At 49.6% G+C, this 26,326-nt stretch overlaps 1 protein-coding gene across 1 annotated transcript; it reads left to right on the top strand.

Annotated features, from left to right (window-relative positions):
• Positions 1–6,773: 6,773 nt before the first annotated feature.
• Positions 6,774–7,305, top strand: LOC119103675 (smad nuclear-interacting protein 1; the record flags this gene model as incomplete). Its single annotated transcript, XM_037227293.1, has 1 exon — positions 6,774–7,305. A coding segment is annotated over one exon (531 nt), but the record flags the coding sequence as incomplete, so codon positions are not given.
• Between the last annotated feature and the right edge of the window lie 19,021 nt (positions 7,306–26,326).

Here is a 26,326-nt window from a genome sequence, read left to right as displayed (position 1 = left end):
GCCCTCCATTGAAATAGGAAGTACTCAGGACCCAATGTGGACGGCCCCGAACGACCGAGTGAGCCCAAGTAGGTTAACAGATGGGCCCCAGATGAGAGATTGAGACCCTAAGCAAGTGACAGAAAATTGAAAGGGCCCTAGACCACTAAAGAGGGCCCATGCGTATATCGTGAGTGTGCCGGTGGGTCAACCGTGACCAACGTGAAGGGCCCTGCGCAAACAAGAATACCCCGGCATGTCAAAACATGGGCCCCCGGCTCTAGCGTGTAGAGCGTTTCGGCGAATGGAAAGAATCCGTGGAAGGTTCCTGCTTGACAAAGGGCGCCCTGGCACGCTGGCAGGAAGGGCCCCAGCAAGAGCGCAAGGCCCTTCGAGCAAATGCAAAGTAATCATGGGCAACGTAGAAGGCTTCTTAACGATCAGGCTGACCCCTCAAGTGGACATATAGGACCCTGGAAACAGCGTAGGACCTCTGGACAGCCTCAGCCTGAGCCTCAGGTCAGGCCCCTATCGACACGTAGCAGACTGCGTGGTACTGGTGATGCCTGGCCGACAAATAGGCCCACACTCACTCAGGAGTTCCCTGATCAGCGCAAACAACCCTCTGACTGTGATTTGAGGGCCCGTCTCCCTAGGTCGGGGTACCTGAGTAAGACCCCGACCAGCCCTTCGTGCCCTAAGGCCCTCCAATCGGGCCGTTTATCGTCGGACTCGGTGTGCTTGGTGGAGGCCCGGAGAGGCTAGAAGCCCCTCCGGGGCTCCACGAACACCGCCTCTGGCCAATCCGGCCCCCTTGCTAAGACGGCGTCCCTCTTAGACGTTGCGGGGCGCCGACAGACGTTGCTGCCCTGTTCAATATAAATCACTGGCAACGGCGTTGTTCCTGCGTCGGAAATGGGTCCTCAGGCCCATGCCGCCACGGAGCCGACTGTGCATTACTGGCGGTGTCGGACCGACATATTGGCCCTCCTCGACCCAGGGAGCCCTGATTAGCGCGTAACGCCCTCTGACTGGCACTGGAGTGCATGGTTCCGGAGGCCATTGGCCCTGGTGCCTGAGTGCCATTGGTCCTGCGGGGCTGGGCCCTTGAATGCGACATCCGCCAGACATTTCGGGACATCAAGTCGTGCCTTTAATTAATCGTAGGTTCCAAGACGACCTTCGGGCCCCTCGAAACCTAAGGGGCACGTGCCCCCTGTGCCCCCTGCTTGCGCTGTGGATCCATCTACTTTCCATCTTCTCACAGGATCCGACGTTCATTGTCTGGAATATTCACCACCCTGCGTTAAAACATATTTGACTAATGTTGCCTGAATTTTTTTAGTAGCAGATACTCGACTGCGAGCGGCCAAATGTCCTTGGCGCGCAATGTATGTATCGAGCGATGCTGGGAACGCGACTCCGCTTTGTAGTGGTCTTCGTAGGTGTACGAAGGAGTTTGATGTACGTGTTTGTTGGTACACTCGGAGAAATTAAGGATAGTGTCTGCGGTGCTTTTTAACACAAAGTTTTTTATAAGGGCAGTTTCCTGTTTCCTTTGTTTCGCAGCTTCTATGGTATTTAATTACCTGAGCTAACTATCGCCTGCTGATAGGGCTCGATTCAATTTGGTATTTTATCCTTAAAGGAGAGATCAGGTAAGCTTAAAATGTGGCTTCCTTTGTTGTTCAATGCATTAGACAATTTTCGATGTCGCTTGTAATTATACTGAGTAGGTTTTTTATTATGAGTAGAGTATAAATTAATTGAAGAGGTTTAGCTTTGTGACATGAGCTTGTAGGGTTGGTGAGAGGGAAATGAAGAAACCTGCCCCTGACATACACCAAGAAACGAGTGTCACCCCAGATTTGTTCTGCTTTCCTTTCACATTAAGGAAGGGGCTGGCTCCTAGGCTTCGCAGCTGAAATCCAGTACACCAAAAACATAAACACTGCTTGTGGTGCCTATACAACATTGGTGCACTACATTGTGCCTGTGTGAATCAAAGTAACATCACACTAAATTGTGTTGAATTTTTTCATTAGTTTGTCATAAAAAATGGCAGGATATTTTGCCTAAAATTACCTGTGTCTCATAATTTCTGTGAACATTGGCTCCTGTGGTCTATGGGCACCAAATGACCACCGCAGTCGGTGCGCCCCTAAACTCCAATAAACAACAACAGCTCTGGTCTGAAATTCTTGCTGACTCTGTGCCAAACTCTGGAAGCTCTGATCTTGTATATGTATGCACTGAAATTATTGCCTGCAATCTCTCCGTTATGCCAGGCATGTTTGTGGTAACCTGCATTTTGGCAGTCTATGCTGAAACCCCCCCCCCCCCAAATGAAAAGGAAACTAAACCACTGATTACTTGTGGGGGTGGGATGAAAGTTATGTGTGAGGACAGTAAAAAGGCTCCATTAGGCAAAACAAAAGGGTTTCATGACTTACTCATAGATAGCCATGGCTTTATTCCTATGTTTGAAGTGCAGCCCTGGCTGCTTGGCATATATTCTTCTAGAAATTTGTGTGGCTTATGGGCAAAGAGCTATAAAAGCCATTGTCACGCCACTGAAGTGCTTATCTTAAAGCATATATTTGCCCATTACTGATGCTCACAGCAAAGTGCTACCAAGTTGAAAGGCAATCCTGATGTTGTCATGTGCAAGTTGAAGCCTGTACATCCCACCCATAACAGAATGAGATATTGCAAACAGGCAGATTTAGGAAAGTGCTGTTGGTTGAGCCTTTTCAAAATGATGTGTTCAGCTGGGAGCCTCTCTCTAGAACAGGGTGTGATGACTTTTAAGGACAAGAAAGTGCAGGATGAAATTTTGGTCCATTGTGATAGGCTGACTGTAAGAGATGCCTCTCATAGACTGTCATTGATCCTGCAGAAGACCACACAGGTATTTCATCCATATGATGTGCTGTTCCAAAGTTCCAAACAGATGGACAGCATGGTCCAGGCATGTGCTGAGCAGTTTACAGGCAGAAACATGGTGCACCTTTAGTGCATGATATCAATATTGCAGTCACTAGCCTTGACCAATTCTGATGTTGTAACATGAACTCAAGTGGAGATCACAGTATCATGATGGTCATGCACATAGTGCAAGCTTCAAGAAATGAGATTGATAGTCCCTAAAATATGAGATTGCCTCAGCTCTGTTTCATGGCTACCTGCTTCCCCATGTTACCATGCCAACCTCAGGCTTCCAGATTCATAGAATTGGTAAGATGGTATACTGCAAGTGATGTTTTGAATTGCAGTTGCTTCTCATATTGTGGTCAGCTGCAATTGGCCTATGTACACCCACTTATTTGAAAGATATCATGGTGATGTCAAATTACCAGATTCGTAACAGCTGATGATGTGCCACAAAATAAATAATACAGATTTTTTAAAATAGGTCAATCATGTCAGATATTGAGGATAACTAAAATGTAATCTAATTGACATCCAGTGTCCACTCACTGGAAGGTTAGGCAATGGATTGAAAACAGCTTATAAAAACATGTGCTAGAACATCTGGTGATGCATGCCTTCATACCTCCACCAGGCTCACAAGAGGTTAGATACAAAATGGGGGGAATGCTTAGTAATGATGTCACTTAACACAGTCTGATCAAGACATCTCTGTGGAAGCAAATGACATAAGATGAAAATGGCAAAGATTGATATGTGTGATCATTGTCAACAGTGGTTTCTTGATCATTCTTGGTTGTTAGGAGTCTGTTGTTTTGATGATCTTGTAGATTCAGCAGTACCCTTATAAGGCATAAAATATCCTGCACCTTTTTTGTTGAAAGTTATGTGTATGAGCTTAATAAGCCTCACATAACTTTGTGAGCCTGGTTTTGTGTGTGGTGCATTGTGTTGTATGTGATGAGCACCTTAAACAATATGTTTGCAAACTGAAAATAGAAAATGTGTCTTACATGTTCCCCATTCTAGATGAACATGTTTTTCATTCTACTACTTATTCTCCATTAAACCCACATTCTGTAGGACTTAAAGCATGGATAACCATCTGTTCATGTAAATTGTGATCATCATGCATTCACACCATGTGATTATGTGTTGCTGGGGGAGTTTGGTTAACTAGTCTGAAGGTATTGTGAGCAGCTGCCTGTATGTTAGAGTCACAGTTTGATTTTCTCCAATATATTTTCTGTTTGGTGGAGTGTTTTAATAGTCAGAACTCATGCTATCATCTAGCTTTTGGTACATCATGTGATAGGTGGTGATTTTTTCTTAAATATTTCAGTGCTGAATGTGGCATTTTTTCCCTGTCTACCAGTGGCTCACATGTATGCTAGATTGCTAACAGTGTCTCACACCAGTTTTTCTTAAGCATTGCAATTTGTGATGTTGTCTCAGCTAGAGAAAAGTACATCTTTTGCATTTTGAGACATTTATGTTATGTTCTTTCAGCTCCTCAGCATGGCTAGAAGTAGAGATGCTGACCCAAGGTCAGGATCGGAATCTGACGCTGGCTCCTCGTCCTCTTCGGTCGCACCCCACTCGCCCCTCAAAAAACGTCCGCACAAGGTATCTTCTAAGGTGCATAAATCCAACACAAAAGGCTCTTCAGGACCCTGAGACAGAACATGAAAAGGAGAACCGCAAGCGGAGGAAGCGTCGCAGTCCGGAAGGGGACGAGGGGGCCGCGCTCAGGCGCGAGCGCGTGCAGCGGCCCGAGTCCGCCTGACTCGTCGCCGACGCGCCGGGAAAAGAAGAAAAGGAGGGGCGACTTCGACAGGGGGTCTGCTAACACTGGATCCGAAAAAGGATCAAAAAACGGGGACCGGAACGCGCGGGACTCAAAGTCAGACTTGAAGAGGCAACGTGCTGGTCGCGAGAAACGCAGGTTAGTTACGGTGTGAATGTCACGGTCAACAACTAAGTTAACGTTGTCTTACTCTCGAGTCTCCGCCTATTGTCACCGTATTCGATCGTATTTGTGAGCAATCTTTGTATGTCTCCACATGTCACTTAAAATCCATTATCAAATCTATAGCGTGTGCGCGCACGCACACTCTAAATCAATCGCATTTCTGTGTGTCTTCGCGAGTTGCTCCAAATCAGAGCACCGCTGAACAAATTTTTCGCAACCTGTCGTTACCTGCTACCTCTTCGCCGTACATACTACCTGCTTTAAGGGTTAATTAAGCATACCAACAAATTCTTGAGTTGAATGGGAGATGTGCACCATAAATTATCATCCACAGGCCGCATGAAGTTGATCAGCTTACGCTTATCTGTAAATGGCCGAGACGTTCCAATTTGTCTACGAGCACTGCGAGCTGCTCGTAGACAAGTCGAGCATTTTGAGCCATGAGTTGTCTCAGAGAGCAGGGTAACTTGTCTCTGAGAGCACGCTATCTGCGAGCACTGCGAGTCATAACTTGTCACCGAGGGTAGAGGTAACTTTTCTCTGAGAGCACACTTTCTGCGAGCACTGCGAACCATAACTTGTCTCTGAGAAGCAGGATAAGCGTACTCATTTCTTGCTTGTGGAAATTCGACCATTTATAAATAAAATAAAGGGTCCTGCTGGATGATACTCTGGCCCCTGTCCTGCTTCACAATCCGTCGTCATCACATGGCATCACCTCACAAGCGTCACCAGCCTGGTGCATCAGAGGTAGCCGCTTGAGGCGGCGGCCGTGCACGTCACGCGCGCTGACGCGGGTCCCGGACGGCCTGCAGGGATGAGCTCGCCGCCTGCGGACAGCCCGGCCCGGTCCCGCTCCCACCACATGAGCCGAACCGACGGCCGAGATCGGGACGATCGCGGCCGCCATGGACGCCCGAGAAGCACCGAGCGGTCGCGGTGAGTCTTCTAGAAACGAGCCTCTCTCCTGATGGTGTGTGTTTTTCGCGAGTGGCCGTTTTTTTGTGCTGTATATCGGAGTGCTTTTAAATGTGATTGTGAGCCCATCAGTCCTTACCTGGCCCCCTAGAAATATGCACATTTTGTGATTTGAACAAAAAAAGTTGTTTAATTTCCAGCCTTGCGGTGCGTTTTTTAACGCTTTTCTCGAGAATTTCAATGAGCAGATACAAAGACCGAAACGCTGCTTTTGTCAGTTGCATCCATTCAATGTCTCGATCCATCCAATGGTCGTCATGAATGCTGCTGTTTTTGTTCTGATTTCTGCGTCTTAGACCAGCAAGGTTACATCTGTTTTGATGGATTTTTCAGCCTGTCGTAATTTAACTATTTCGAAGCTTGATGTTATTATCTTACGATACTGTTGTATTAACTGGTCAGTGGACCATTTTCCATTTACCAAGTGACGGTTTTACCGTCACTTGGTAGATGGAAGATTTACGTCAATCCCCCTACCAAATCCGCGCTAGCAATTCCCGACGGGCCGCTCACCTCGACCGGTGTCCCGGCCAGGCGGGACGCTGTCAGTCCGCAGGCGGTGCGGGTCAAGGAGGAGCCGAGCTCGGAGGCCGAGCAGGAGCAGCGTGACCGGCGGCGCGGACACGAACGGAGCGGCGACCGGTCGCAGGAGCGGCGCCACCGGCGGCGGGAGCCGGAGCCGGAGCCGGCGCCGGAGCGCCGCGATCGCCGCCGAGACGAGGAGCGTCGCCGGCCTCCCGCCGCCGACCAGGAGGTACGCCAGCCCAAGCGCGAGCACGAGCGCGAGCGGCCACGCGGTCGCTGGGACGACGACGAGGCCGCCAGCGACGGCGACGCGGAGCGGCGGCGGCGGCGGCGCGAGGGCGGTCCGCGCGACCCACCGCCGGCCGGCGGCGAGCGGTGGGGTCTGCAGCCAGCGCCCGAGGCGCCGCCCGCCGAGCCGGCCATCGAGAAGGAGCTGCCCAACTTCGGCCTCAGCGGCAAGCTGGTGGAGGACACGAACACGGTGAACGGCGTAGTGGTCAAGTACAGCGAGCCGCCCGAGGCGCGCAAGCCGCGCCGCCGCTGGCGCCTGTACGTGTTCAAGGGCGAGGAGACCATGCCGACGCTGCACATCCACCGCCAGAGCGCGTTCCTCATGGGCCGCGACCACAAGGTGGCCGACATCCGGATCGACCACCCGTCGTGTAGCAAGCAGCACGCGGTGCTGCAGTACCGGCTGGCGGCGTGCACGCGCGCCGACGGCTCGAGCGGTCGCGCTATCCGGCCGTACATCATCGACCTGGACTCGGCCAATGGCACGTACGTCAACAACAAGCGCGTCGATCCGCGCCGTTACGTGGAGCTCATGGAGCGAGACGTGCTCAAGTTTGGCTTCAGCTCGCGCGAGTACGTGCTGCTGCACGAGTCGAGTCGGGCCGACGAAAGCAGCGACGAGCAGTGAGTCGGTGGGGCGGGGGGGGGGGGGGGAGACGCTGGTAGATACGGTAGGCTGGTGCTGTTTGTGTACATACGGTGTAGGTTTGTGGAAGCTGGTGAACCGTGGAGTGCTCGAGCTGTGAACCGTGAAATGCGTGGGCTGCGAACCGCGAAATGCTCGAGCTGTGAACCGCGACATGCTCGAGCTGCTACCCGTGAAATGCTCGAGCTGTGAACCGCGACATGCTCGAGCTATGAACCGTGAAATGGTCGGGCTGCGAACCGTGAAATGCTCGAGCTGTGAACCGTGACATGCTTGAACTATGAACTGTGGCATGCTTGAGCAGTACTGCGACCTCATTGTACAATACATTGTGAGCATTGTAACAGGAGTATTTCCGGGAATGCGCCGATAGTGTAGTGGTTAAGCTGCGCATCTGGAAAACCAGAGGCACGGAGTTCGATTTCCCGCGCTGTTTGCCCTTCCTGCCGGGAATGAAAGACAAACGAAACCATGTGGCCTCAGTAGCTGAGTGCGTCGCCAAGCCCATTGATAATGACGGGGGCATTGCTGATGTGAAGTGTAGGAACTAGAAGCCTACAAAAGTTATTTGTCAATGATGCCTCCATGTTGTGCTCATTGCTACCGGATGGCGCGGAGATAAAACTGCAGCAGTTTACTGGATCTCTCAACCACCGAAGTCCGGGTAACAGCCATTAAGTGCATCAGGTACGGAGTCCCTACATCTGATCATTCATGTCGTGCAGGTCGCCCTAAACAACAAGGTTCTACCAGAAATCCGTCGTGAATCTTGGCGACCTTGATCCGGTTGTGAATTAGTCATCGCCAGGAATACTGAGGTCAGAGCATATCCTGTTGTGGATTAGTCATCGGCAGGAATACTGAGGTCAGAGCATACTCCTGTTGAGGATTAGTCATCGCCAGGAATACTGAAGTCAGAGCATATCCTGTTGTGGATTAGTCATCGCCAGGAATACTGAGGTCAAAGCATGTCCTGTCGTGGTTTAGTCATCGTCAGGAATACTGAGGTCAGAGCATAATGCTGTTGTGGATTAGTCATCGCCAGGAATACTGATTTCAGAGCATACTCCTGTTATGGATTAGGGCGCATAGCCTCCTAGGCTCAAGCGTCCACCCTGGTATCAGTAATTCAGGATTCGTTTTTCCTCGTTTCCTGTCATACAAACCTTCGACCTTGCTCGGGTTCAGTACTAAGTGGGTGTGGAAAAAGAGAGGTTTGGCATGGAGTAGAAGGCATTTGACTTTTGTGTGCTATTTGTTAGTTTTGTCAATACCAATCTAGGAAAGAAAGAATAGTTATAATAACAAAACAAAAACAAGAGATTCCCACACGGCGTCTCCGCAATCAATGTACCTATAACCTAGCATGTCATAACCAACATAGCAGAGAAAATCTATTGTGCTATTTTAAAAGCTGCAATTGTAATCGCGGACGTTGCCCAGCAGTCATGAACATCACATCCATCGCCGTAACGTGCGCCTAACCCATTTTTGTGAGTCAGACACCATCACAGCCTTCCCCAGTATCACCGCACCGCACGTCTCCGCCATTCCAGAACGCGATCTACGAATTGCGGCTCTTTGCGCTGCTGATACGACCCACACTTTTAGTTCCACTTGGCACTCTTTTCTAACGACAGCAGGAACTACCACTACTGTACCGTCTACAAGGACCAAAACTATTATTACTGGGCATCCATTTTGACCTTCATCTCACATACGCATACAAACGCACAACGTATACACTTACGTACATACGCGTACAGATGCATATGCATAGATGCATAACGCAAACACATGTGTCAATACACGCTCATACACACACAAGCACACACCTATACGCAGCGACAACTCAGAACACGTCCAATGCACGCACAAATATCGCAAAAACGGGTTTGTTCGCGGCACCAAAATTACACCCTGTAAGCGCGACGGTTTCCAGTTACAATTAACGTAATATCAGCGGCAGCTAACGCGCATTATCCATGTTGCAGGAAGATCAGCAGATTCACGATCCAGACGTGGCATACATAACGCAAAATATATCACAAAAGGTCATATGTGATCCTACCAAGGTACTGTGCGCTGTAATAGGACTTTATTTCGAATGTCAGGCATTTCATCCATCTCTCTCCGCAACACTACAAAGAAGCGGGATTGGAAGCTGTTGTTGGCAGGCTGAAAATACACGTCACATCTTTTGTAGAACTCAACACTCCTTAGTAATGTTTATCACCGCGTTTATGGTGCCAGGCGAGTCGTCTCCTAGAAGTAAACACTAAATCCAATGGATTTCAGTGGGCCTGACACTGCTTGTTGCTTATTGCCTTTGTCACATGTATTTTGGGCATTCCACGAGTCTGTGAAGCACAGTCAATTCTCACTGACAGTGCCGGGATGCCGGATACCCTCTCAGGATGCCGGTAGTGTAGTGGTCAACGTGTCTGCGTTAACGCGTCTGCGTGGGTGAGTCTTATATGACCCTTACGGGGGTGACACGGGGGTATTTCTTCTCGGCGTGTGCGCCCTTTACTTGATTCCCACTATTCTGCGACGTCCTTGATTTCTTTGAAGACGGTTCGTCGGTTACATTCAGTCCATTCGTTACTAAAGAGCGTTTTACAAGTAGTGTTTAAATATGGTAGATATTCCTGGTAACCAACCTCAGTCTGCCTCCCCCGATGACGTGAGTAGCCGCTTTTGCCTGATTATCAGCTGTTTAATTTCCTTTGAGTCCGTTATGTCCGGATATCCAAAAAAGCCTACAGCTGCAGTTCGTTTCTTTCAGCATATGAACGGTATCTTTCATATCAGTGGTAAGAGGGTGGGTGCTTCCTCTGTTTTCCTCAACACTAAGGACGGACGAGTCGGTACATGTGACAATGCAAGGAACATTTCGTCTTGCGATGTACCTCACAACCAGTACGACGGCCTCTGCGTCCGCTGTGAATACCAAAGACTTTTCCACTGGTTCATTCGTCGAGATGGCTTTGATGCGGCAGTATCGTGTCACCCGTGTGAGAGGCTGGCGGCTGACTACCGGCTGCCGATTAGTGCTGCTTGGTGTAAAAGTGCGGTTGGTGCATATATCTGTAATTGATTTTGTGATGTGACAAATCCTTGAAGAATTGGGTTGGTATGTGGTTGAATGGCATTGACCTTGCTCATGCCTGAGTACTCATATTTACAGAGTGCATGCCTCAAATGGTATCCCCACTGGGCTGGGGAGGATTGACATCCCATGCATTTGTTTTCCAGTCTGGGAGGGAGTGAGCCTGCCCCTTTGTTGGTATGTCCTTAATGCACCTCCTATTTTGTGATTCTTATTTGAATTGAGTAATTCATTTCAGAACATGTCTTCAATTTTATGGAAATTGTTGAAACTTCAAATGCTGCAAATATATGAAATTCAACCAGTTGAAGTCATTGATAAATAACACTTCCAACATTCTGTGATGTGATTTTATATACCTGTGTTCTAGATTTCTTAGTTTGATCTTTTTGATTCCTCTCCAAGGGTAGTGAGTTTGTCCCATTAGGTTGTGCTACCCTGGAAGAGAAAGCAGCAAGCCTTGAGTGGTCTGAACAACAAAGTTTTTAAGTCAATTGACCTGTTGTGAAAAATAACCTTCACACATGCAAGTTTATCTTACTGCCTCAGTGCCTTTCTGTTATTGCTTTCATCTTTCTTGATGAATCTTATAAGAAACATAACACATGCCATATGTGATCAGTCTGCCAAGCTGATCAAACAATTTTGCTTCCTATTGGATGGCACCATTTCTTTGCTGCCAATAATTGTACATTTACCTACCCACACTCATAGGACAGCAAACTCATCACCAGTGGTAAAACTTGGAAATCTCAGTGTGGCAGGGTGCTTCAACATTTCATAAATGGCATTCTGGCACTGAAAACAAATGTTCTGAACCATTGAGCTGGATGGATTTCTAGCATTAGTGCCCACAGTAACCAATGATTGTTGCTTGTTGGCAAAGTTTAATGTGCTGCAATGCTCAGCACAGGCACCCTGCCTTTTGATGTCACCTGACCTTTGGTGTGATCACTGCCACTGGCTACAGGCCATTATGTTCAAGGTAAAGTAGTGAGTGCCTAAAGTGACTTATCTGCTTTACCACTGTTAGGGGTCCTAGAGACAGGTGCTCTAGCCAAATGAGCTATCGAGGTGGACACATATGATGTTCATGTCTCACAGGCAGCTTTCCCATTGTGATTTATCATGCTGGGGATAATTTTTGCCTATCCCATCCAGATAACATGTTGTTCCATGCTTCCAGTGACATACTGGGTGCCTGGAGGAATGAAGCTGGCCTGATCATGCCATCAGCATGCATCCTGTGCTGTTCTTTGGAATTTGAAATGAATCGGTCTGAAGACCCTTTTTATACCATTTATATTGATGATTGTTGTCTGTGTTTCAGATTTATATGCTCCGGAAAACAGTTTGAATGAGTCATGGTGACTTGTGCAGTAGCAACATGCTGTAGCTCTCATCGTAACAGCCCCGACATATCTTTCTTCCGGTTTCCCAAAGACCCCCGTGCACGGGCGAAATGGGTCCGCAAGTGTGCGAGGAAGGAGAAGATTAATCCCATTACTGCTCATGTGTGCTCAAAACACTTTGTTCGATCTGACTTTGACCCTGGATACTTAATGAAGCGCTCATTGAAGATAAGCTCAAAAGCCTACCTTCGGATGGGAGCTACACCCTCCCTGGAGCTTCCCCCTGGCCAAAATAATAGTTATTATAGAAGGTTAGTTTGGAGTACTGGGAAAGATTGTGTGCTATTGGCTAGTATGTAGTGCAAATGTGTGTGTGTAGTACAGATCTGTGTGTGTAGTACTGCTGTGTTTGTGTCATACAAATGTGTGTGTCCTGTACAAACTAGACAGGGTTCGTGAATCTGTGATCATGCCTGTCAGCTGCATTTTTGAAATATGTTCCTTTAAGATGGCACAAAAAGTCGGAGTTAAAGAAAAACGTGTTGGAAGATCGCGTCGAAACAATTGCATTCAGATGATGTTAGATCAGTGACGCGGTAAAGCGTACCCAAAAGATAATGAAAGGCTGAATTTCTGCCACAGAACTATTTCTCTGTACCATTTTCTCGGGTGACGTGAAGATTCGAGTCCTACCTCAGCATGGCTGGCTGGATGAATGCTGGTCGTCCGCCCAGCTGACTAAATGGTCCAAATCACTGGTTAATTTGCCCAGTGCGTGTTAGTCATAATTCTGTTAGCCATATGTAGTCCTCATTGTGTGGCTATGCGACCTTACGAGTCCTCCTGTGAGGATTACCCCGATCTTTGGTAGAAATACGACGGCATGGTTCGGAATTTAACCCACGCGTTAATTCGCACGGCACGTTATGAGTCTGCCACAAACTGCACTGACTCGGGCACTTATCGCTAATCCACTAGCGCGGTTCCGTTCAGTGTCTAGTAACAGTCAGAACTTGTTGATGCCAGTTTATTTAAGGGGAATGCCAAATCTTGGGTAGAAATTCAAGTGTTTGTACCTGCCTGTCTATGCTGGGCGTGTCACAGTGGAGCGTCGTGTTTTTGTTTTTGTTTTTGTGTCCATCTCCATCCCTTCCACTTGAACGGATATTTGTTGTGGAATTTTAATATCGACTCCCTGCTGACTGCCGCCATACAAATTTGCTGTTCGTGAAGACGTGCTCCGGCTTTACTCACCTGCTGGGAAATATTCGCTGGCACGATATTTGCCCGAACCGCTGCTGCGCTAACTCAGTCAGCCGCCGGCACTACCTGACGGGCTTGTGTCGACTCAGAAGGTGAAGCACCAGCTGCAGAACATGACCCTCGGTATGTCCGCGCCACCCTCTACGCGCATGGCCCGACTGTGAGAATAGGAGATGCTGTCTGAGCTGCCTCGGGTGCGGCAAGAGTTGGCCAACCTGCCGACGCCACCGCGGTCACGGCGCGTGCGAGTCCGCTGTCGGGTCGTGCCCCGCAGAGGGTCGCACCAACCGGTCTGCTCACGAGCCACCCTGCCTACCTGCTTACCTGCCTACCTGCTCCCTGGCGACAGGGCGGTCTCCTCCCGCTGTCGGCCAGGGCACAGCCTCCCGGCGACGCGGAGCGCGTCACTCACCACTGCCCGCCCGACGAGGGCCGCTCACACCGAATTCCGAGGGCGGCTGACGGGCGTGTTGCAAGCGCTTCAAGTTAGAGATGTCCCCGACAGGCTGTTGAGACAACCACTGCAGTCACCCAGTACAGTGGAATTTGATAGTGAACAGGGCGGGCAGGGCTGCCAGATGCGCCTGGGCGACACGAACTGCTATTTTGGGAACAACAGATGACCGTCGGGCGGTGAATGAAGCACAGCAGGGCGTTTCCAGTAGGACCCACCTCAAATTAGGACTGTCCTTTGTTTGTGTGTATGTGGGGCTGGACTAAGGGACCCTGGAGGTAATTTTCCGGCAAATAAGGACCCCTGCGATCAATGCCTAAACCAGCCCTTCTGGGGAGCCGGGTTTAGTAGCGTAGCCAAAGAGCTTTTTGGGTCATGGCCTCCCCATGGATGTGTCGGAAATCCCTTTCTAAAACGTCCAAAAGCAAGATTGTCGGATAAAAAAGTCCTTGCATTGGGGTTGGCTGAAAGTGCCCTCTGTACCACCACTTGGCCCCCTGGCTCCGCAAAATCCTGACTACACCGCTCGCGGATCCGCCCTGCCGATGACCATTCTCTTCAATGAGTCTAAAGGGTCCAAGGGGTTTAGTTGAGAAAGGGGACAGGAGGGACCCCTTGAGGCAAGGTGTAGTTGACATAAAATTGTCTTCAAGGTCAAGGCCCAAAGTGATCCATCCTGAGAAGCGGGAGATCCCTGAGCGCCTGTTCCCGCTGTGGTCCATGTGCAGCGATTTTGGGTTGAGAGAGAAGCTTACGATGCAACTTGATCTGTAATGTGGATCCAATGTATGTGGGCCAATTATGGGCAAAACGGTGACCCAAACCCAAAGCGGGCCTTCTGCTCACGCAGGTTGATAACATGCGTCAGCGTTGAGGCGGCTGCCCCACTCAGGCCTGAGAGGGGTCCCAAGGGCCCTCTCGGGTACTTGAAGGGTCCTTCTCGACGGAAAGGCACTCAAAGCGGGATATGAGCACCCGCTTGAATGTACTCTAGCTTTGATCACTTGTGCTCGTAAAGCTTGTGCTCGTCGCGATAGTGGACCAGCCCTTGCTAGCTGACAATCACGATCTCTTTCCGCACCATTTCTTATGTCTTCCAGGAGGAAAAGGCGTGTTTAAAGTCTTGGGCACGGTCCCGAATTGGAGCGAAGATTGAAGGACAAATGCCGAATGGAGCAAGGGGAGGGGTGGAGGGCCGATTGTCCCCTAGTTAAGGAGTGTCTGCTCTCCTCGTTTTTTCGCCTCGTATGGCTCTGATGTCATAAGATCAGGATATAAGAGGGTGACGCCGGCTCCACCTCCGTAGGATTACACGCTTTCCAAAGATGGTTTGCATAGGGACATCAAATTGGGTACTCTTGGATCCTTCTAATAAACAAACAAGAATACGGACCAGGGCACAGCCGCTACTAGAAGTCATGTTTTCAACGCCGCCAGCTGAAATTTGATGAGTGTTGATGAGGGTTAAGATTATGGTAAAATTAGCACTTATACTGGGCCTTCAAGCTTGCGACATTGATGGGATTTCATACTGATAGATGCAGTTTCATGGATTGCCGCCATCGGGGGAGAGATAAAACAGATCCCACGAGATCCGGCGAACCCTGATGGCGAAGGCTCGTTAAAGGATGATTCTAAGCTGATGTCGCGCTAAAAACCCGTGTCAGTGCAATGATTGCAAAGTATAGTACAGCAGCACTACACGTGCTCAGCGCCATAGCATGCCGCTCGCCGCGGCCGCTCGAATTACGGGATGTAGATACTCGTGCGGGATGTAGATGATAAATACCGCGGCCCATGGGCGTAGGGACGTTTCCAAAAAAAGGGGGCGGGCTCGGATATGCCTCAAGAACTTTCACTGGGAAAAAAACCGATGACCGGGGCGAGGAGCTCGCTAGGCTCGGAAACTGAGGTTGTCAACAGCCTATGGCGGTCGTTGAGGCCATGCCTCAAATGCGTTTATCACAGGCTTTCGTCGCGAGCCCGCCAGAGGCGCCATGCTTCTCGAAGCCGCATATCTCAAATGGTAAGCCAGATATTGACGGCGACGAAAACGGGCGGTATTCTAGAGAGATTTGTGAACAGAAATATCTCTAAAAGTGATTGCCAACGTCGCCACAATGGATTCAGGGGGATAGGAGGCAATTGGGAAATGCTTCCCAAAGATGGCCAAAGTTTTGCAAGAAATAGAGTATGGACTGATAAGGAAGCAGTGTAACTTATGCGAAGGGGAGTTTGTTTTGTAGCTCGTGTAAAGTGAAGCGGAATCCGTTGGCTACGAAATATCGAGACACCACGTGACGTTTGGTTCACAAGCCGGCGTTGGTATCCCGAGATGGCGTTTTGCATTCACCCCCGGGCGAAATACGCCAGGCCTTGCATCTGCGATAATGTGTTCGCTAACACCGCTTGACCCAGCGGTGCAGTTCTCTATTCAGTTGGGGTAAGCGCTCTAGCCCCCCCCCCCCCCCTGCCTCCAACTTTGGGAAGAAAGCAGAGGCATGCGCATATGATAGCCGTCAAGTGCACTTGCCCCTGCTTACCAAATGTATGGCACGTATTAATATGCACATGACTAAATGTTGACGGCTAAAAATTCCAGGAAAACACGTAAGAGCTATTTTTTAGCTTTTTGTGACACAATCCATCACATCCATGTCAGATAAATTCGACGTTGTGTGATCGCATGAACAGCGCAATTCGCTTGCTGGGGGCCCTCCATTAGACGTCATGGCAACCATCCGACCTCCCGTCCACTCTCCTCCAGCCGGCTGGATAATGCTTTAAACACTACAATGGCGGTGACCCTGCCTGAAGTCCGTGGTAATGCAGGTGTAGCCGGGAAGGGTGCAGGCCACCAAAGACGCGAAACAAATGCGTTCAAAGGCAATGGCGTGACATCTTCAGAAGTTGGCTTAACGGCTGCAATGAGTTCGTCTGTTTATTATCAAATTGTCACCGATAGGTGCGTCAACCAGCTACCACGGGGGGATGGGGAGGGCACGCATCCTAATTTTTCCAAAATGCGCGTGGTCCCCTTGAATTTTGCCCATCGAGCACAGGTTTTTTCATGATTTCGCATTTATTGTGCCACTCTCAGATCAGGTTACCTCCAGAATGTCACCGACATCCGGACGTTGTTTCCAGTTTGACCTCTCCAATGCGGGTTTGTCCCGCACCACCTCTGAGGCGTAGTTACACCCACGATAAGTGATGTACGTACGATGATGCATACGAACGCGTTAGTAGCGATCTAATCGGTCAGGCTTGCAGGCAAACAACAAGGCAGTGCAAGCCCAACCAGAAGCGAAAAAAAAACGTACTTCGAAATGTGCCAGAGTGTCCGGCGTATGGTCTATGCTATGCATGTATGTATAAATATGTATGTTTCTACGCTTTGTATGTGTTTGTGCTATGTATCCACCTATCTACGCTGATACATATATATATATACGTATATATATACATATATATATATATATATATATATATATATATATATGTATATATGTGTATGTATGTATGTATATGTATGTATATATACATATATATACGTATATATATATATGTACAATATATATATATATATATATATATATATATATATATATATATATATATATATTGTAACCCGAGGGGAGGCATTAGTGGCAGCGTTGGGTGCCAACTAGCTGGAAGCGTCTGGAAATGTCTCGATGCAATATTTCCCCAGACGGACCGTTTTCGCAGTCGTCCAAATATTCGGGGCTACCATTTGAGATACGGATCCCAACGCCCGCATTTCCAGTGGCGTCATTTTGTGTTGATTGTTGTGATCCGGAATCGTGCCTTGAGGCTTTGAATTTCGTACTTGCGACTGCTGGATAGGCCCCTCGTTGCACGCCCGCCGTCGTTTTGGGTGTTGGGTCGCGAATTTAGCCAGTGTGAGCTTATTTGTGGGCGCTGGGGAGGAACGGCAAATGCCAGTGTATTGCGTGGTGCCAGGTTGCACGAGGGGAGGCAGGGGATATGACGAAGTGGCTGCTGTTAAGATTCATCGCCCTCCTAAAGACTTAAAAGTTCTGCGGAAATGGGTACGGGCTGCAAAATTAAGGGATAGGGTCAATTTGAAAAGTGTTTGTGTGTGCTCTGATCACTTCATGCCACAAGATTACCAGCGAGACTTAAAGTTTGAATTGCTTAATCCGGGGAAGGGAGTGTTGGATAACCCAAGAAGGCTGTTGAAAAGTTCAGCAGTGCCATCTAAGAATCTGCCTGGATATCCCATTAAAGACTGGTAAGGCTGGACTTGTATTTTCCACAAAGTGTGTTGGGATGAGAAAAAAGCTGGGGAATAAAGCATGTCTCTTTTTGCAGATTGTCCTTTAATTGGTTTGGATTCCAAGTCTGCATTGAGGCAGAGCTATCTATTGGGGAGAATTGGTAGCACCTGCTACAGGAAGCGGAGCACGTGTGCTGTAAACAATGACTCAGAAGGGCCTGATATTTTAATGAATTATGTGGCATCTTACCTTGTGGAAATTTGGTGGCATTAGCATGGCCTGAGTGACAAACCAGTTTGGAGTAATGGTAGCCACATTGATGCATGTGTTTTGTCCAAAGTATTTTGCCCAGAAGTTAGGTATGGCATATTTTATTCTGTGTTGAGTATTTGTTGGGGTCTATACTTGCTTTTGGGATTCAAAGTATTCCTCCTGTTAAAAAAGGCAATCTGGTTGCTGGCTAAGTCCCTTTATGGCTATGGTGAGTACAGATACAACAAAGTTAACTTGTGTCATCTTTCTAAAATAGCCAGACACTTTAGCTGGGACTCTGAAGTAAAACACCTCATGAAAACACTGCTAAGTGGCCCCATGCTTGGCTTATGTTTGGTACATGTTAAGGCCAAAATTTTGTTGGATTGAAGTAATTTAAAAAGAAGGCCTATTTGGAAAATGTAATAAATAAGTCTGGGCAGTGTGCAACAGTTTATGTGTATCAAACTCAGTGCCTAATTTGTTTGCAGATACCTGTAGTTGTATCTTAAAGCTTTGAGTGCTGCTCTGTTGGACATTGCATGTACATTAGACCAGATCTATCCGCCATCCTCCTGATGGATGGCAGCCATGTGGCAAGGTGATGAGCAAGGACATAAAATCACTAAAAAATCACTTTGAAAGCTTGAACCACTGAATATTTTTTGGGGCTGCAAGCCTTTGTTGAAACATTGCCTCATAAGGCTTGAATTTCAACCACTGTTTGAATTCACTGTTTGTTTATATACATTGTTTTGGGAGAGGCTTGGGGCCACCATATTGAGGTATTTGCATTTTTCACCTTACCATTAATCTATTAGCATGAAATAAGGCCTGCAGTACTATTTTTATTTTCCATGAGAATGGATGTAACAAGCTGTCATTGTCATGTGCTGTGGTCTGCAGGCCACCAAATCCAAGATATAGGTAAAATATGGATTGACTGAAATGGAGTGCCACCTTATTTTGTTGGTGTTTTTTTTTCCTCTTGTCCCACTTCAACACATTGAAGTTATACATTTTCACCACTGCTTAAAATATGGATGTTTCAGTGTTGTCCTTTAAGCCTCTCAGGATATTTAGCATTCAGCAAGTTCAATGCTTCTGTTGCAAAAAAAAAATACACAAGGCTGCATTAAAATGCAAATAAATGTCTCATAGATTTGATTGCATTTAAAACAACTTTCCACATTTGTCATTGATATCCAGGTAACAAGGCTGCATGTTTTTGTGCTGCCTTCTCATTTCATACAGGACTCAGCTTCAGAATACAGTCGGTGGGTAACTTAAGGTGCCGAGTTCTAATGTCAAGGCCACGAGATCAACACATGATATAAAACGTCTGGTTCAGACTTGTGGTGGAATCTTGCAGAATTTGTAAGAGAGTAGGAATAGCCTCATACCATGTAGAAATCTAGGGGAATGGAGATAAAAGATGTATTGGTACTTAAGCAACATGCCTTTATTGAGCAAATAGCAGAAGAAAATGCACCAAACTTAATCAAGAATTGGAGCAGTTTGGATGATGTGTGGCAGCTATATACAGGTTTCTTAGACTGATTTTATAGATCTCTGGAGCACTTTCTATCTCAAGAGTGTACTTCACATTTGTTTGCATACATGCAGCGAGTGCTCTTTGAACATGTCCCCACAGGATAGGCATGCAGACTATCCTACAACTGCTGCATTGTCCTTATTTCAGGAGGCCACTGTCTCACGCCGAGTTGGGCTTCTGCGCTCCCAAGCGTTCACGAGCGCCGCCGCCGGCCCCGGCGGCGGCTCATCCGGAGGCGCCGCTGCCACCGGAGCAGCGCGCCGCGCTCGTACAGGAGGCCATCAGCGACCTGGCGGAGCGCGAGGAGAAGCGGCGCCGACTGCAGCAGGAGCAGCGCCTGGCCACCGCCCGCCTCGGTCGCCGCTCGCCCGTCGCCCGCCACGGTCGCCGCTCTCCGGCCTTCGACAGCAATGACGAGGATCCATCTAGCCCGCCGGGCGGCGACAGCGATGCGGACGACGAGCCGTCCGACGGCGAGGGGGAGGTGCCGAACGGCATGGCGTACGGCCTGGATCGCCGACTGCGCGTCATGCTCCGGCTCCAGCGTAAGACGAAGCTGCTGGAACGGAGCCTGGCTGAGCGGCGCCGCCAGCTGCAGCAGGTGATTGCCAGCAGCGCGGCTGTGACCGCCGAGCTGGAGGGGCGGGGCTGCGCGCCGGCCGGCGCCGAGCATACGCCGGCCGGCGCCGGGCATGAGCCGACGCCGGCCGGCGACGACGCGGCCGAAGGCTCGCTGCTGGTGCTGCGGCCGGACGGTGACGACGATACGCTAGGCGACTTGCCACCGGCCAGCGACCTGCACTCGGTGCCGCTCGACCTGACCTCGGCGATGCGCGTCATCTTTGACCTGCGTCTGGAGGTGATGGCGCTGCGCAGGCGCGTGCTGCAGCGCGCCTACCGGGAGACGTCGCTCCGTATCGCCAACGTCGAACAGCGCGTCCAGCACGCCCAGGCGCAGATGGGCCTGGCGAACACGCTGGATATCCTGTTGACGCGGCCGCAGCAGTCGCGGCTGCGGCCCGGCGCCCGGCCGCTCCCCTGGGGGGAAGAAGACTACCTGCGCGCAATCGCGCTCCGCTGGCTCTGCCGGCGGCGCACGTTCGAGTACGTGCGCAGCGCGATGAAGATCCCACTGCCGTCCATTCACGCGGTGCGCTCGGTGGCGGCGTTCGGCCGCTTCCCGGCGGTGACGCAGCGTTACAAGGAGCTGAGCCGACACAAGAAGCTGCGGTTCACGCGGCTCGGGGACTCGCCGCTGGCCGAACGCAGCCGCTCGTCGTCGCCGGCCTCGGACACTACCGAGCCGCCGGCCAGCGCGGCGCCCAAACGGCGGGAGGAGTCGGCCGGCCGCGGCCGCCTCCCAAGCCGCGGCGGCGTCCAGAGCCGCGGCGTCAAGCGCAAGGTGACGGCGAGCGGGCCGGTGCCCTGTTGGGCGGCGGCTGGCTCGGGCGAGGAGCGCGGCTCGGACGCCGTGGCGGCGCCAAGCGGGGACTCGTCCTCGCCGGCGTTGCGCGGCGCCTGCTCGCCCGGCCGCCGGCGCTCGCCCGACGCGCCGCGAGCCGCCGGCCGCGGCCAGCGCCCACTCGCTCGTCGACGGGCCTGGGTCGGCCGGACGATGCGCCCTACTGGGCCCGGGCGTGGCCGACGGCCGCCGGAGCTGGCGGACCCGCCGGCGCCGCCACTGACTAGGCCCGTCCAGCGCGGCCGCGGCGACCGCGGACTGTCACGCCGGCAGACGTGGGCGGGACCGAGCCCCGGTGGTGACCGCAAGGACCCGCCGGTGGGACCGAACCCGCCTGATGGCCAAACGGACCCACCGGATCAGCTCTCAGCACGAAGGCTAGGCCAGTAGCGAAAGCGATGTCGAGTGTACTTGACTTATGGGGCCACGCGCGCTTAGCGACAATCGCGGTGGTTTGGACGATGCGCCTCATGCTTCCATGGAACGGAAAGAGGTAGCGTTTTCATTTCGTCTTTCTTTGTTGCGGTTTCTTTCGAAAGTCAGATTCTGTTAAAAAGTTTATTTCCAGTGTCCCTCGTGTTGGACGTGGCACGCCAGTTATATTTCCCAGACGTTGATTCGGGCATTGAAGTGACAAATGATGTGTCGCGCTACCACTTTACGTTAATTTGCGCCAAGACTTCACTTAATATACGGCAAGCTGATCCTGTGCCTCGAGTGCTTTCGCTGGGAACACGTTTCTGACACTTCTTGATGTAAGCATGAAAGGCCTACGGTTTGGCGGCATGGTGCCACCTTATTCTCAAAACGACCGATCTTATAATATTGGGATATACTGGCAAGACGGAAGATATCATGCGAGCGTTGGGGCACGAACCTAAAGATGGTGCTCTGCGCACGCTATGGACTCGGTGAACTGCTCACGTGTACTGCATGTACATGTACTGTATGCCTGTACGTGTACTGAGTACTGCATACTGCATACCCGACCGGGAGCAACATCAATGACATTGCATGCCGGATTAGCGCATTGTTAGCAGATCAGGGCTACAGTTTTGTGCCGCCGGTTTTGTTCATCAATGAGAAAGGCGTCAGAACTGCGCGAGGCGCTGCCACTGGTCGAGGTCTGTCTGATAACGAGCCACCGACGCCACCTTTGCAGTTTCATTTGTAAATCCTGCGCGGATTTTGATGCATCCGTCAGTGATGGCAGCTCTGTTTTGGAGGCGCCTGTGAAGGCGTCAAGCGAACTGGTTGCCAGCAGCGTTCTGCGATGTCTCAGGCGCGTGACTTACAATTGGAGGTTAATTGGTGGGTGTCTTCACCATCACACGTTCCAATAATATGTAAGCGGCGTGGCTACTAAACGTGAATTTGCAGGTAAACACAACCCACTGGAATGCGGGAGAGGAACAAATAATAGTCGCGTCCATCACATCGTCGTTACCCAGCGCCCTCGCCTGGCTTGGGCGCCGACTGCCTCGGGGGGGGGGGGGGGGGGGGGGGGGCAGGAAGAGTAGGCCTTTGGTTTTCCGGCGGGGACGGGGCGAATATTCGGGTATGCGGATGAATGCGCACTGATCACACGGCTGGCGGCACTGGGGTCCAGTGCTGATGCTGAGGGGACGTGGACATTCCGATCCAGAGAGGGGCAATGGGGCTGGTGGTGGCCATGGTGGAGGAAATAAAATATTTCCAATTAGTGTTGCCGTTATTTTCTGCCGCTCAGCGCTGAAAAAGATGTAGTCTGGGATTGGTGACATGCGCTTGTCGCCACCATATTCCGTGATGTTCAAGGAACCAGGGTCATGATCTTCCGGTACCAGGAGGAAGGCGTTTCGACGTGAAGGATGTTGGGTGTGATGATGCTACTATACAGTCATGTTTTAGGGTTCGAAATGTACGGTGGCCTTTGCGCACGTCTCGTTGGCTGGTAATTCATTGTCGTTTGACCCCGAACCCCAATATTGTAGCCTGCGCGGGACGCATCACCCGGCCCGAGGCCTCCGAATGACGGGGTGGCCCGCCCTCCGGCTCCATGCTGATTGGCCGGCCCTGCGTGAGGACGGGAGCGACAGGCGTAAAGCCGAACCGGGGGTGTGGTAGCGTGAAAATGTCCACATCCTTGCCAGTCATCAGGCCTGATGTTGCCACAACGCTGGACAACGCATACGCATACGCACAACGCATATACAGTTTCTTGAGGTATGTTTTTGGAACAAGCTGACGCGAGGTTTGTTGTGTAACTCCTGTTGCTTAGACCTCGCCCGCCATGTGCGCGTTGACATACCCCGCCAATGTGGTTGCCGGCGGCTGGATGGCAGAGTCCTGACGACCCCCAGAACCGTGGACTATATATTTGTGTTTTTGGGGCATGTCAGCTACCTTGGTGATTTGCGCTCGGCAGAACCACATTAACCAGGGTTGTACAGCTGCATACATCCACTCAATGGAAGTCCGACCTGTTTTAGACAGATATCAGCCGAGATGGAAATTAAACACCCGTGCCGGTATGACGTTCTGACAAGCTTGCGGCGTTGAACCGGTTCATGCCGTTTATAAAAGCGTACCTTGTGCTGTGTAATACGAGGCAATAACAAAAGCATATGATCTCAGCACGTCATGGTCATAGATCATAGCACGTGGATCAACATATGATCTTGGCACGTCAGATAATTTATAGGTACCGATACCTTCGTTATGGCTTCATTGCATCATATAGCACAATTGCTGAGCACGAGCACAAGTTCCAAGATTTAGAATCAATGTGTTTTTGTTACATTTTCAAAAGTGTGTTTTTGGAAACTTTTAATCTTTAAAAAAACGCATTGATATGAATTTACCTTATGAACTATAATTTTGGATATTATTTGAAATGTGTGGTTGATTGATCAATCTGTGGCTACAAAAACATACTGAGTATATATATATATATATATATATATATATATATATATATATATTATGCAAGTGTTTTCTAAGACCATGGCGTAGGTGTGTTTAATGCACTTTTTCCGCACCCGTTCTAGTTTTCTGAGGAGCAAGCTTTATGTTCTGGAGGCTGTCGCAATTAAAACACTCACCGGAACCGAACAAGCAAACCAACCCCTCAGCCCCCCTTCACCTTATTAAGGGACGAGCAATATCATCAGTAGATTATTTATCTTACTATTCAGCATCGCTTGCCGCCTCAACTCTTATGCCCCCAAAAATGCCAACCATCTTATTAAGAAACTGTGCTGCTTGACGATCGAACTGATATTGATCATACCTAATCGCTATGCCTTACTAGTTATACCTTACTGTAGTATGTAATCACATATTCGTCGCTTGTATGTTGTACGTATGTACCTTTGTAAATGGAATGGTGGAACAAATTACGTTAAAAGGTTTGAACGTGCCCACCCAAAACCTCGAGAGTAAGGACATGGATGGCATGGGCTACAGCTTCTGTAAAACCGAACCGCTTCTGCTACTGCAAGTGCCACCAGACGGCGGACGCCGTGTGACACGCGCCCGGGTGACCGGCTAGATACCCTTCGCTCGGGGGTCAATTTAACCCCCCCCCCCGAGATCTCGGGAACTAAAAAAGCTGGAAACACCAAATTTACAGGGTGTCTTGGCCTGTACGTGAACTCGTTTAGGTAGAAGTTTGAATTTCCTAGGTCATGACCTTCAGGTCAAATAAGGTCAAACAATGTCAAGTTCCAGATGGGTCTCCAACGTGCCCCCAGAAACTAGGCAACTGTTTCTAAGCAAAACGTCAAAAGCTCATTTGAAGTCAGCGACCTTGTTTGACCTTTTGAACGTCATGGTGACCAAAATCATACAAGACTGCCCTGGGTTTTGCATTTGAATAAGCGACGAAGATTACGCTAGGCAGCCTGTTCCTAAAGCGAAATGTCGACCCGGGTCATCTTACATCAATGACCTGTTCTGACCTCAAAGAAGTCAATGGAAGATATATAATGTGGTTCCTGTTGTCAATAAATTCGAAATGAGCACCACAAACTAACCCATACAGCAAGCCCTAGAGTAATAACTCAGGCTGGTTGTGACCTTGGTCTGACCTTCATACCTGACCTTGGTTCAGCTTAATTTGCTCATTCAATATTTGTGGTGCCTAAGAAAGCAGTTCAGAAATGAATGGCTTCGTTAAACACTCCGTTGTTGTATCAGGTTGGACGATTCCCTAGAAATTGCCTTCGCCGAAACCATGGGCTGACTTTGACCTGCCATAGGTCAGCGATCTTACAAGGTACGTATAAATTTTTGATGTTTTTGATGATTTTTGACTATCTGCTATTCAATTGTCTACAGCTATGCAAAATTTGGTGCTGCTACGCCAAGCCGTCCGAAAACCATTCTGGAAAAAGCTTTCGGGGGGTCAATTTGACCCTCTCCCACCCCCCCCCCCCCCCCCCACCTGAGCTCATGTTAATCTGTTTTCTGGATAGATAAATAGCTGCGAAAATACCAAAAATAGTGATTTAACTTTAACTCTTCCCGTTCAACCACCATACTCCAGCCTCATTTTGCGGTGTTTTAGGGGCCAATCCGTTCTTTTAATCAGTCTAAGAATTGCATTCGCGAAATATGCCTTCAGACTGCCTTCCAAATGTAAGATGTAATGTCATGAAGTGTCCAAGGATACTTTTTCAGACAGATAGCCATTTTCGCCCACCCATTGGCCACAACTTAATGTTAACTGCTAGGCCGGCGCTGCACGGCCTGCGGAGACTGCAACGCCTGGGGTTGAGCCTTGTGTTTCGAAAATTATCGAGTGCGCGCGCTCAAAATTACGTCACGTAACATGTATTACTAGCCGATTTAAGTGGTTGCAGGTAATCACTTCAGATGCGTCATCATTTTCGTCCATCGGTAGGACGCAACTAAATATTAGCTACTGGGTTAATGCTCCACTGACTTTGGAGACTGCAACGCCTGGTGTCGAGGTTTTTGTTGCAAGACTTGCGAGCGCGCATGTAACAAAACACGTTACATAAATTGTATCACCAATCGATTCTGACTGAATGGTGAGCATTTTCTGGCAAACATGGCTTGGCCATGTTGATATACATTGTTGACCGCTCGATCTGCGACAACTTTTCATGTTCAATTTTGGATCAAAGGTATCGATCTACAATCTCCGTGCGCGATGTTCTCGATGTCTTTAGAACCCAGATAAATTTTTTGACAAAGCTGAATTATATCGATTTAGAAAGAGTCAGCTAACCATTATAAATTAAGAGCGTCGGTGATGTACTTCCATGCAGTCGTTCAACGCCTGAT

This window comes from Pollicipes pollicipes, unplaced genomic scaffold (assembly GCF_011947565.3).
Source record: "Pollicipes pollicipes isolate AB1234 unplaced genomic scaffold, Ppol_2.1 Scaffold_5724;HRSCAF=6776_pilon_pilon_pilon, whole genome shotgun sequence".
Classification (NCBI taxonomy): domain Eukaryota; kingdom Metazoa; phylum Arthropoda; class Thecostraca; order Pollicipedomorpha; family Pollicipedidae; genus Pollicipes; species Pollicipes pollicipes.
The sequence above is the reverse complement of the archived record's forward strand: the minus strand, read 5'-3'. Positions and strand labels throughout refer to the sequence as shown.